This window comes from Epinephelus moara, chromosome 17, assembly GCF_006386435.1.
Source record: "Epinephelus moara isolate mb chromosome 17, YSFRI_EMoa_1.0, whole genome shotgun sequence".
NCBI lineage: Eukaryota > Metazoa > Chordata > Actinopteri > Perciformes > Serranidae > Epinephelus > Epinephelus moara.
The window spans coordinates 32,994,622-33,007,409 of NC_065522.1; the positions used below are offsets into that span (position 1 = coordinate 32,994,622).

Below are 12,788 nucleotides of genomic sequence, written 5' to 3' on the forward strand. Positions count from 1 at the left end.
AGGTCAGCTGGCTGCAGGACAGTAGGATTTAATGTAAATTACACAGCTTGAAATGAGATCATGAAATTCAAAGAGTTATAAAAACACTTTGAATTAAATGATAATTTTTGTCTTTTAGTTAACACATAAACTAGTAGTGAGAGACTGTGTGCTCCCACAAAAACGACCCCACAGGTCCCTCCTCTTCCTGTGTTCCCCACTGCGACTTCCTTGACTTTAAAAGTGATGTTTTAAAATGACAAACATCAAATGTGTGATTTATGTCACAATTCAAACAGGTTCATAACATTATTAACACCATAAGGACACAGTGGCAGACGGGCAGTGTCAAAGTGGCTCGAAAAATGGATGTCGAAGCCACTGTGACGTCACTCAGTGGTTTGTGAACTCCTGTTTTAAAGCCTCGAGTTCGGCATTTTGGCCGTCACCATCTTGGATTTTTGGAGCCAGATGTGTATTTGGACAAAAAGCTTGAGCGAAACATAACGCTAGCTTGGTTAGCTTGGCGTGTTACTTCAGTTTGAACGTGAGAATATTTTGTGTTGACTCGCATCATACACATGTAAAATTGCCTAATCAGTGAATGAACTTCGGCATCAGACGTCCTCTGAGGATCTCAATGCTGATTGGCTATCGCGACACAAATTGGTCGCTGAAATTCAGATTTGTCAACTCTTGCAAATGAGCGTATGACAGGAAATCGCGCTACTGCTTAATTCGTGCATTTCGCTTCATGTCCATCATGTCTGTTTCGCTGCCCAGCGGGATTTCACATCTGATTGCGTCTTTATATTTAATTCACTCACGCAAATTGTTTTATTCGCACCCAATGTGAACACAACATAATACTAATGCTAATGTTGATTTTTTTTAATGAACTGAAAACATACTAAAATAGTGACAGCTTGGACTACCCCGTGTGACTCTGGGGTTACACCATGGTTATGTTACCTAGCTGCTGTTGTAGCCACTCGTCAGCAGACGGCCTACACCTGTCACTGTAAGCAGCCAAGCCTTTGTTTATGTGAAACTTTAAGCCTTAATAAATATAAACAGGTGAGTTCTATATAAATTCATCCCCCGTATAGTTCTCATGAATTGTATTTTTGCACCAGGCTGTAAACATGTTTATTTCTACATGTTAACATGGAGGTCTGTGGGCAGCCAGCCTCTAGTGGACATCAGAGGAACTGCAGGGTTGGGCTCAGTGTTCAGCCCTGGAGTCGTATCAGAGTGAGGGACTGACTGACATATGTGGTTGTACGTGCTGGAGGACTTGTTGGGTTGTGATGTTATAAACCCTGCAGGTGCGTCCGGGGGTCAGGTGAGCTCACAGCTCAGGTCAACAGGCCTCTGTATGTGAAATACTGCGTTCATGATGACATCATCAGGGTAATTAATCCTGGCTGTAATCAGCAGTGAGTTTCCCTCTCTGTGCTGCAGCTGCTGTGTGGAAACACTGAGGTGAGTTGAGAAACGGCCACACTGACGTTGCTTAATGCGAATAATCCTGATGGTCCACCAGCTCTTTGTTCGGAGGGTTCTGGGAATGATTCAGTGAATTCCCTTCCCTCTCTCCTGTGTCCTTTGCTTTACTCTTGCAACCTCTTCCTATCCACTACTACTTCCATTTTTATGTTTCCTTTCCTCTCTGATGGTGTGATGAAGCCAACAGATCCTCATCATCTGTGAAAAGCAGAGATGCAGTTCTAAGGTCCCCAACCCGGTGGCGAGGGACGACCCTGGCGGAGGCCGACACACACCGAGAACGTGTTTGACTTCACGCAGAGTGTGTGGACACAGCTGTCAGGGAGCAGAGGTCTGGTCCACCAGGTGTGTGACAGACAGCTTTCACTTTAATAACTGTTTCTTTTGCCCATGTTTGTTGGGTAAACCTCACAATGCCAGCGTGCACCAGCCTCTGGGGCACTGACTAATCCCCCCTCTGCTCCTCCCACCCTGAGAATAAAACCACCTATGAGGAGACGGCTCCTCTCCTTCCTCTTCGTCTTCCTCTGTCACCATGTTCCCTCTGCAGCTGCTCGCTCTGCTCTTCATCTCCACACCCAGACCTGAGTCCAGAGACAAGAGGAAGCAGAGGGAGGAGGAGGAGGAGGAGGAGGAGGAGGCAGATGGACGGACAGGCAGGAAGTGTGAGCTGACCCTCAGGAGAGGAGACCTGCTGGAGGTTCCCCGGACTCTGTTCACACACTTTGGGATTTACCTGGGTGGAGGCAGGTGAGGCGGAGGCTTCGTGAGGAGAAGTTTCATATCACCTTTCAACATGACTCCTTTCCTCTGTCCTTCTATCCTTTCCTTCCTCCACTTCATGTCTCTTCCTTTCTGGTATTGTTACCTGTTTCCTTTCTTTTCTTTCCTTTCCTCTCTTGTCTGACATTTTCCTTTCCTCCTGCACCCTCTTTCCTTTCCTTTACTACATGTTTCCATTTCTTTCCGTTCTTTTCTCCTTTGTCATTTCCTTTCCTTTTCCCTCTCTTATGTCCCTTCCTTTCCTCTCTCCTTTCCACTCCTTTCCTCCTTTCCTCTTGCCACCTATTTCCTATCCTTAACTACTTGCATTTTAATTGTTTTTGTCTCACTTCCTTTTATTTTCCTCCCTCCTTTGTCCCTTCCATTTTTCTCTCCTATGTCCTTTCCTTTCCTCTCTTCTTTGTCCTTTCTTTTTCTCCTACTTTCCTTTCCTTTCCTACTCTGTCTTTATTTCTCTTTTCTTCTCTCCTATGCTCTTTTCTTTACTCTTACAATCTTTCCTTTCCTTAACTACTTTTGTTTTAATTTCTTTCCTTTCTTCCTTACCATGTCCTTTCTATTCTTCTCATTTCCTTTCCTTTCCTCTGTCCTATGTCACTCCTTTCCTTCCCTTTACTCTCGGGCCTTCTTTCCTTTCCTTTGCTCTAATTCCATTTCCCTTTCATTTCATGTCCTGTATTGACACTCCTTTCTTTTCCCACCCTTCACTGTCTCCTTTGTCATTTCCTTCCCCCTGCTCTCTCCCACTGTCACCCCTTTCCTCTTCTTCCCTCCAGAGTGGCTCACTTCATCCCAGACATCATCCCCGTCATCTCCAGTGACCAGTATCGCATCAAACAGATGGTCACCAACACCAGGCTCCTGCTGGGAGTACTGGCCAAGGTACCAACACTTCCAGTTAACCCAAATCTGCTCCACCTTTACAACCTCATTTAAGTCAGATGAAACACAAGTTTTAGAGACGCTAGGCTCGTCTGTGTCGCAGACTTTTTTAGGGTGATTTTACAGTTCCAAGTCATCTGAAGGACACAAAGGAAACTAGGAGAGAAATACACGAAGACAGAAGAAGAAAAGTTGTTTTAATCCAGAGTATGTTGTGTCTGTCGTCCTCAGCGTGGCAGTGTGAGGGTGGACTCAGTGGAGGACTTCGCCTACGGGTCGGAGATACTCGTCAACTCGATGGACAAGGTGACTCCAACCCAGTCTCACTCCAGAGTCGAAATACGGCGCTTGGGTGGTGACTTCAGGTGTCAGACACCAATGAAAAAAGCCGTCCTTTCATGTCGGTATGATAGGCGCCAGGTTGGCGGTATTGCATGAGAGTGACCAGCGGTGTCAGGGCGCAAACACAGCTGGGACAACGACAAAAGTTAAGGCAGCAGAAGTCTGAGTAGTAAAAGTAACCACGTGTGTGTGTCGGCTAAACGTAACCACGTGTGTGTTGTTGAAGGAAAAAAACGTCAATCCACAGTGTTGTACCGACGTAGTGCTTTTATTTTGAAAGAGACTTTATGCAAACTGTACATTTCCTGTGAAAACAGAAGTGTATTTTGAAAACAGACAATGCATGTAACAGGCTGAAGTTGACACGGCGTCCCAGAACGTCAACAACCAACACACCCAGGGTACCTTGGACGTCATATGTGGACGTGGAAAGTCCATGACCAAACGTGGACATGTGACGAGGTCACAGTGAGGATGAGTTGGTGAACTCTGGTGTTAAAGAGCAGCTATATGTGATGGGGTCCCCGTGATGTTTATTCAGATCAGGTGCTTTGCTCCAGTAAACATCGTCATATTTCTTGGGTGAAAGTAAGAATATAACAGTTCTGTCAAGAAGCACAAAGTAGCAGAAAGTAAATGTACTTTACCTTCCCCCACTCAGTAGTAATAGTACTAGCAGTGATTGGAGTAAAGTAATCCAGTTACCTGACCTCTCCTGTGTGCAGGTGTGCAGCCGGCCGGCGCTGCAGGCGGAGGAGGTGGCCAGGAGGGCGGAGAAGCTTCAGGGCCATGTGGCCTACAGCCTGCTGTGGTACAACTGTGAACACTACGTCATGTACTGTCGATACGGCACCGTCCTGAGCTACCAGACCTTTCAGGTGACGCTCGACAGACAGACTGAAGGATAATCTCGGCTCAGTCACCTGAAGACAATATTGGCATCGTATGTTTCTGCAAACCACGGATATATTACTTTTATATGTTTTAAAACAGCTGTTTTTCAGAGACCTGTGCCTGTGCTTCCAGACGTGATAGTTCTCCAAAAAGAAGGTATTTAAGGTCAAACCATGATCTCGTCTGAACCATAACCAAGTGGTTTTGTCTCTAACCCGACCACATGCTGACCACAAGATTCAACATAGCTGCTACATTATAACGTACAGTGTAACGTATCCCTGGTTTACAGACACGTACAGTGCCAACACCTCTCCTGGTGATCATGGGCTGGCTCATCACAATCTGAACCTCTTTAATGTTTGAGTATCCAAAGATATACAACATGTTTTATGTCATAGATCAGAAGAAAGTTTCTCATGAAACATTTGAAATAGTTGAATAAATGAAAGACGCTGAAGTGCACTTAGTGGTAAAAGTAGATGTAACTTCAGATGTGTGATGTCGTGCAGTCTGAGTCTGAGTTTGAGGGTTCATGTATAAAAGTCTAGTTTATAGACATTTGTGATTGTTATCTCATTTTTGATGACATGGTGCACATTTCTAAATTATTTTGTATTTACTCAAACTGCTAATTATCAAACCTGCTGACAAACAGTATTCCAGGAACACACTAATCAGAGAGGAGGTCTCATTGGGGGTTAACAGGTGTCCAGCAGTTTGTTTTGTGTCATCTCATTTCCTTTCTTCTTTCCTATGTCATTTCCTTTCTCCTCTCCTATGTCATGTCCTCCTTCTCTCCTATGTCATGTCCTCCTTCTCTCCTATGTCATTTCCTTCCTTCTCTCCTATGTCATTTCCTTTCTCCTCTCCTATGTCATGTCCTCCTTCTCTCCTATGTCATTTCCTTCCTTCTCTCCTATGTCATTTCCTCCTTCTCTCCTATGTCATTTCCTTCCTCCTCTCCAGTGTCATTTCTTTTATTTTCTCCTATGTAATTCACTTTCCTTTTGTTATTCCTATGTCATTTCATTTCCTTCCTTCTCTCCTATGTAATTTCCTTCCTTCTCTCCTATGTCATATCCTTCCTTCTCTCCTATGTCATATCCTTTCTCCTCTCCTATGTCATTTCCTCCTTCTCTCCTATGTCATTTCCTCCTTCTCTCCTATGTCATTTCCTTCCTTCTCTCCTATGTCATTTACTTCCTCCTCTCAGTGTCATTTCTTTTATTTTCTCCTATGTCATTTACTTTCCTTTTGTTACTCCTATGTCATATTCTTTCTTCTCTCTTATGTCATTTCCTTTCTTTTAATTACTCCTATGTCATTTCCTTTCCTTCCTTCTCTGCTGTGTCGTTTCCTTTACTTTCTTCACTCCCATGTCATATGTTTCCTTTCTTCAGTCTTATGTCATTTAATTCCCTTTCTCCACTCCTTTTTCATTTCCTTTCTTTTTTTCTCTTTCCTATGTCAGTGTTGAGGTTCAAACTGGGCTGAAGTTGGTTTCAAAGATCAATTTTTATTTCAGGCGTCTGGGTCACAAAAAACTTTTAACCCAAACTCAGAGTTAGAGACATCTTATGATATATGAATCACCAAAAATCAGCCTATCAGCTAAAATCTTTAAAGAACTGTAATATACAACATACTGTATATATTGCACTGTACAGGATACATAGTTGGCACTGTATATATACTGTACTCAGAGTAGATCTCCGGTCTTCCCTCCTGTTGCACACTCACTGGTTGTTTCCACAGACTGGTTGCAGCAGCGGTGTGACCTTTAGCTGTGAGCTGTTCATTTCCTGCAGCAGATTAATGCTGACCACAGATCAGACCAGCCTCCCTCTTTAATTAGGTTAAGCCTCGTTGTTGCAGCAACAGTCAAGTTCAATGAAAGCTCTATTGTTTGTGTGGTTTGGGTCTCAGCTGCAGATGGTTGTGTCAGAGCAGCTCTTAATTTCACATGTGATTGAAGGCGTGACAGAATGTACTTGTGAAAGAGACGAGCAAACAAGACTCTGGGTTTGAGACTGACGGACAGAATGATGAAGAGGAGGGAGAGGAGAGAGGAAGACTGAGGAGACAGGAAGTGGACAGTGTTACTGCTCCATCTAGTGGCTGATCCCTGATAATGTTCAGTTATTGTTGAAACCAGAACTGTATTTTATGACATCATGAGAGAGGCTACAGAGCAGAGCCATCCATGCAGTCTCCAGATAATCTAAACATGCAAACACGTTAATAATAATGTATTTCCAATTTCTGTATCCAATCATCTACAGTATCTCTCCATCCCCATCACCCTCTCTCTTCTTCTCTTCATCAGTTCTGTAAGACAGTGAGGAAGCTGTTGCTGAGTCGGCGTGTTGCCAAGGCGACAGCGGTGCTGGGTGTGTGCCTGCTCCTCTACCTGGAGGCTGTGACCGCCTGCTCCGCCACGCTGGCCGTCCTGCTGCCCTTCCTCATCTGGATGGCAGCATGAACACATAACACTGAGCCAGAAACACCAGCAGAGCAAATAAACTCTCTGTTTAGATGAAGATGTGTCTCGTCTGCAGTCTGACATGATGAAGAACACATAGAAATAATCTGTAATACTGACACGAGTCTAATAAAGAATGTATTTTTGACTGTGTGGTGTTTGCTGTGCTCCTAAAATCCTGTGTTTAAATAATTTCATTTGTCAAACAGTTTAATCATCAAAAAGAAACCTTATATTTCAGGGTTTTAAGGTTTCCTGTGTATTAAGATCACAGGAACTACAACTATGAACTACATTTCCCATGTATACTTGCATGACAAAGCACAGGTGTGCTTGATGTATTTAGAAACTCTGGAGAGACAGTTTATCTAATTAAAGTCCACAGACTGAAAACTTTATCATTTAAAAAGGAAAGCATTTTTTTGCCTCAATTTTAGACAATGCACGTACGCAGGAATTTTGTGTTTTTATTTTTTTATTTTATTTTTTAGTTTGGTAGATTTCATGTTATTTCTTATTTTTTATTGGAAAATTAAAGTAAGTATAATTTTATTTATTTATTCATTTTTTTTTATAAATTCAATTATTTGAAATTTATTTGATATTTAGGTTAGTTATATTAATCATTTATATTTAATATTATATTTTAATATATTTATAATTATAATTCTTTTTTATCATTCTTTTTATAATTTGTTTATTTTAATTTTGTTCAGATTTTATGTATTTTTTTTATTTTATTTTGTATTTTTTAGTTTGGTAGATTTCATGTCATTTCTTTTTTTTTGGAAAATTAAATTGAATATAATTTTATTTTGTTTTATATTTTTATTGAGTTTTAGTAAAATTATTTAATTTTTTTATAAATTCAATTAATTGAATTTATTTAATATTTAGGTTAGTTATATTAATCATTAATATTTAATATTATATTTTAATTTGATTTAATTTATGCTATTTTGCAAGAGGAACGTATCTACATGTGGTCCCGCCTTCCGTGACTCACATAAACGTCCTGATTGGCTCAGACAAACGAGCCTTCATGTCAGTCATAATTAAATTAAATAATTACAGTGAAATCAAATTAATCTAAATTATTTTTCATTTTATTGTATTTAATATTATTTCATTTTATTTTATTTTATTTTATTTTTATGCGCGAAGAACGTATTTGCATGTGGTCCCGCCTTCCGTAACTCACATAAACGTTCTGATTGGCTCAGACGGACTAGCTCTTATGTCACTCATAATTCGGGCCAGTTGATTGGAGTAAGTAGAGACGTTTGTTTCCAGGTAAACTTTAATTGAAGTGTCGTTACGTGCCGTTACCGTTGATCTGTCGCCGGTTGAGGATTTAACTCAGTGACGAAGGAAACGTTTTACCGTGAGAGGAAATGGCGGCAGACCGAGCCGGTAAGAGTTTATCTTTAGGGGTTAGTTAGCTTAAAGAAACAAGCTAACCGTTCGTTAGCAATCGATTGATTGGACGAAGTTTCACGAAAGCCAAAGTTGCCGTGACGTGACAGCTAGCATAAATGTTAGCTAACTTAGCGGCTAGCTTTTAGCTTGTTGTATTTTGTGGGCGTTTTACAAACTTAATTTAATCTAACTAAACATACAAGCTAACAAGCTAATAAGCTAACGTCTCCATGATAACGGTAGTGTTTGTTGTTGCTCAACGGTTGGTTCCGGGGACCATCGGGGGACCTGAAGCGGGTTCAACAATGTCAAGTTAGCTAAACAACATCATGAAGAGTTGTTTCATATGACTTTATTCAAATTGTCTGAAACCGTGTTCACAGTCAGGAAACATTAGGATGATAATTAATAATTAGCATGAGGTGAAATACAACTGACATCCAGCTAACGTTAGCTAACAGCACAAACATGTCAGTCTGGAGTCTTGTTAGCGATATGGGATCAGTGCAGACACAACAAGTGCTCATCATTTAAATGATTAATATTATAAATACAAGTTAAACTTTTGGTGGCCTCCTAGAATAATATAATCACTGGCTTGATTTTCAGTCGATTGTGGAAAGTAACTACATACATCTACTCAAGTACTGTACTTAAGTACAACTTTGACTTGTACTTCACTTGAGTATTTCCTTTTTTCTACTTTATACTTGCAAATATTGCACTGTTTACTCCACTACATTTACTTGATACCTGTAGTTACTAGTTACTTGCACCTGCACATTCGGGTTATTGATACGTAATATAATCAATATATTGTCATAAGTTAAGATACATATGTATTGAAAGTAGGGCTGCAGCTAACGATTATTTTCATTGTTGACTAATCTGTCGATTATTTCTTCGATTAGTCAACTACTAAAATAGTCAGCGATTATTTTAGTAGTTGATTAGTCATCAATTAGTCGACTAATCTTTGCAGCCCTAATTGAAAGTAATTAAAATCAGCTCCACCTTTTCCAGCTGCAACAATCACATGATGCACATATGGATGTGTTAATAATTATAACCCAGTGATGTAATATAGCTTCATTATTCTGGAATAAATTCTGCATAACGAGACGAGTTGGTCCTTAAAGTAAAGTTCAAGTTAAAACTTCTGCACCTTTATTTAAGTTAACTTTTGAATGCATGACTCTTACTTGTAATAGAGTATTTCTACACTGTGGTACTGCTGTAATATCTGAGTACTGCTTCCTCCACTGCCTTGGTGGATATAATTAGCAGTTGTAAAAATGTAATTGATCTTAATATATTGCATTATATATTATCCCAATACTCAGCTTATTGTAGCACGTTTCATATCTCAATAATATGTATTGTGACTTCAGTCCTCGTGCACTGAAGTGTTTCCTGTCACTGTTCTCATCAGGTGAATAATTACAGTCCTGGAAGCTGTCAGATGAGTGTAGTGCAGTAACAAATACATTTGCCTCTGAGATGTGGTGGAGTACAATTATAAAGTAGCATGAAATGAAAAGTATCAAGTACAAACTCCACCTCACCTCTGCTTGTTCCTTCAATAACAAGTACATAAAAGCCTGAAACATTTTCCATCCTGTACCGCCTCAGCTGTAGTTTAGAGCAGGTCGCTGGTGTGTCTCTGGTGAACGTTGTGTTGTTTGTTGGACAGACGGAGACAGAGAGTCAGATGGGGACATGGACGGAGACTCCAGTAAAGTCAGCCCTCTGCTGGGCAAAGACGACTTCACGGAGTCCTGTGGCAAAGAGATGGCTCTGCTGACTCTGATGGAGAGGACGGGATACGACATGGTGCAGGAGAACGGACAGAGGAAGTACGGAGGACCGCCGCCAGGTCTGTGTGTGTGTGTGTGTGTGTGTGTGTGTGTGTGTGTGTGTGATAACAGGACATACACCCAGACTCAGAGCTGTGGTTTGTGGCTGACCAGGTTCATGTTCCACAGAGTCGTGGGGTCTCTGGATTTACTCAACCTAACACAGAGAACTGCTGACTGAGTGGCTCTGTTAAGATGTTCATTTGGATCTTTTAAAGTGGGGCTGTATGAGGTACTTACCCACAGTCAGTGTGTTACCTACAGCAGATGTCAGTCGGCACAGCCCAGTCTGGAGAAGCAGCAGCAGCAGTACTGACACAGGAGCTCAATAATTAATATACAGTGCACTCAGTGAGTCCTGCAGGCAAACTAGTTTGTTGCAGCAGGAAAAAATTCAATAAAATAAAGTTTGGTGTGGATGAGTCATGATGTCAGCCTGGACTTTGACCTGTGCTGTTCTGGCATCAGCTCTGAACATTAATTAACCTCAGGTGTGTTTCTGCACCGCAGACTGGGAGGGCCCGGCCCCACCGCGGGGCTGCGAGGTGTTTGTGGGGAAGATTCCCAGAGACATGTACGAGGACGAGCTGGTGCCTCTGTTTGAGAGAGCGGGAAGGATCTACGAGTTCAGACTGATGATGGAGTTCAGCGGAGAGAACCGCGGCTACGCCTTCGTCATGTACACCAGCAGGTGAGTGTTTGTTCTGTCGAGGGTGAAACATGACATCACAGGGGTCCCACAGGTCATTCAGGTCCATGAAGGTTTGTGACTGTGGGGGAAACAAATCAAGGCCTTGAAAGTCTTGGAAAATGGACATCAAAAGACGTGGCTCATTGAAAGTGTGTCAGTTTATGTGTTTTGCAAGATTCAAAATTAAGGCACTTTTCTGTCTGCATGTCTTCTGCAGTGGCGTCTTTGTTTCAGGCGCCGTCTGCCTCGAGAACGTCCTAGAAAAGCTCTTGAATTTGATGTAACACCGGCATAAAAAAAAAATGTTAAAAAAATACAGCAGTAAATAAACAAGTGTTGAAATAAATACTAAAATAATTAAAATAAATAAGAGAATAAATGTAAACACACACACATAAATAAATGGAAGAATAAATAAATCCCAGAATGAATGAATGAAAAAATAGATAAATAAATGAGTAACAGAATAAACAAATGCTGAAATAAATAAATAAATACATAAAAAATGCTGAAATAAATTAAAGTATAAATAGATACTGAAAGAAATGAAGAAATACAGAAATATTTAACAATAAATAAATGCTGACATAAATAAATACAGCGATAAACAAATGAAATAATACATAAAACTGGAATAGATCATTTTTTAATTTTTTTATTTTCCAGTGTGTGTATGTTATTAAGGGAGGTCCTGACCTGCATTTATTTCAGAAGTTATTTTAAAGTTGATTCATCATGATTGATGATGTATTGATGACGTATTGATGACGTATTGATTGTGGTCCAGAGAGTCGGCTCAGAGAGCCATCCAGATGTTGGACAACTACGAGGTCCGTCCAGGCAAGCTCATCGGAGTGTGTGTGAGTCTGGACAACTGTCGCCTCTTCATTGGCTCCATCCCCAAAGAGAAGAGGAAGGAAGAGATCATGGACGAGATGACCAAGGTACACACACACACACACACACACACACTGACACCTCACATTGTAACAGCTAAAACCACAGAAGAAGAAGAAGCATCTGTTCATGCATAGGACTTCCAGTTTAACCAGCATCACGAGGAGGGAGTGGGAACAAACGTGTGTGTGTGTGTGTGTGTGTGTTTGTGTGTGTGTTTGTGTGTGTGTGTGTGTGTGTGTGTGTGGTGGGATGATTTGGAAGAAACCACAGGAGGAAAGTGAAGTGATTAAAATGTGGAGTGAGTGAATTAAGTGGAGGTGGCTCTGCATGAACCTTCAGTCTTATACGTTCCCAAGACACCAAATTAAGAGCTCGTCCAGGCACAAAATCCTGAGAGAGAAAACTAAATGTGTAAAATAGTTTTCAGCTCTGCAGCGCCTTCTGTTAACTGTTGAAGAAAGTTGATCAAATCTCTGAAAACTTGGAAATGGAAAGAAAATAAATAAGCTGCCAAAATTTCAATTAGCTGCTGAACTCAGTTGTTATTGTAAATCACTGGAGAAGACACATTTAAAGGACGTGATGATGTATGATGGATATATGTCACTGTCTGGTCAGAGTATGTGGACAGGGGGCCAAAACCTGAAAGCTGCAGAGCTAAAGTCCTCTGAAGTTAGTGTCCAGATACTTTTGGCCATAAAGCTGAAGTCAAGAAATCACTTCTTGTTTTTCCCCTCGTTAACAACACCAACGTGTGTGTGTGAGGTCCCAGTAACCACGGTGATGAAACACATGGAGTCTTTACATCAGCAGCAGATGATGCAGCAGATGTTGCAGCCTCCACACACACACACACACACACACACACACACACACACACAGGCTGTAAGCATTTCTACATTCTTCACTGTAATCGCGTCGTCTGCTCATGCAGGGTATGAAATTAACAAAATATTTTGGGGGCAATTTTGGCCCCCACGGTCTAAAAAATGGGGGCATTTTCAAAATGTTTGGGGGCCATCAAAAAATTGTAATTATGTTCTAACAA

General features: G+C 41.1%; 2 protein-coding genes across 2 annotated transcripts in view; both read left to right on the plus strand.

Annotated features, from left to right (window-relative positions):
• Nucleotides 1–2,023: 2,023 nt before the first annotated feature.
• Nucleotides 2,024–6,939, plus strand: lratb.2 (lecithin retinol acyltransferase b, tandem duplicate 2). Its single transcript, XM_050066413.1, has 5 exons — nucleotides 2,024–2,238; nucleotides 3,048–3,153; nucleotides 3,385–3,459; nucleotides 4,221–4,373; nucleotides 6,719–6,939. Exons 1-5 carry the CDS (start codon nucleotides 2,024–2,026, stop codon nucleotides 6,872–6,874), a joined length of 705 nt encoding a protein of 234 aa, XP_049922370.1. The 3' UTR covers nucleotides 6,875–6,939.
• Nucleotides 6,940–8,203: 1,264 nt separating this feature from the next.
• Nucleotides 8,204–12,788, plus strand: part of rbm46 (RNA binding motif protein 46) — a 34,706-nt gene continuing 30,121 nt past the window's right edge. The window contains exons 1-4 of the mRNA XM_050066394.1: nucleotides 8,204–8,287; nucleotides 9,987–10,169; nucleotides 10,660–10,840; nucleotides 11,628–11,784. Of these exons, the coding sequence (XP_049922351.1) occupies nucleotides 8,269–8,287; nucleotides 9,987–10,169; nucleotides 10,660–10,840; nucleotides 11,628–11,784 (540 nt within the window). The 5' untranslated portion in view covers nucleotides 8,204–8,268. The remainder of the gene's footprint in view (nucleotides 8,288–9,986; nucleotides 10,170–10,659; nucleotides 10,841–11,627; nucleotides 11,785–12,788) is intronic.

Bases quoted from the DNA above. Each gene is read 5' to 3' on its own strand.
- lratb.2 (XM_050066413.1), top strand. From the start codon at position 2,024: ATGTTCCCTCTGCAGCTGCTCGCTCTGCTCTTCATCTCCACACCCAGA. The intron at 3,154-3,384 runs GTACCAACACTT...TGTCGTCCTCAG, and splicing joins TGCTGGGAGTACTGGCCAAG to CGTGGCAGTGTGAGGGTGGA. The intron at 4,374-6,718 runs GTGACGCTCGAC...TCTCTTCATCAG, and splicing joins TGAGCTACCAGACCTTTCAG to TTCTGTAAGACAGTGAGGAA.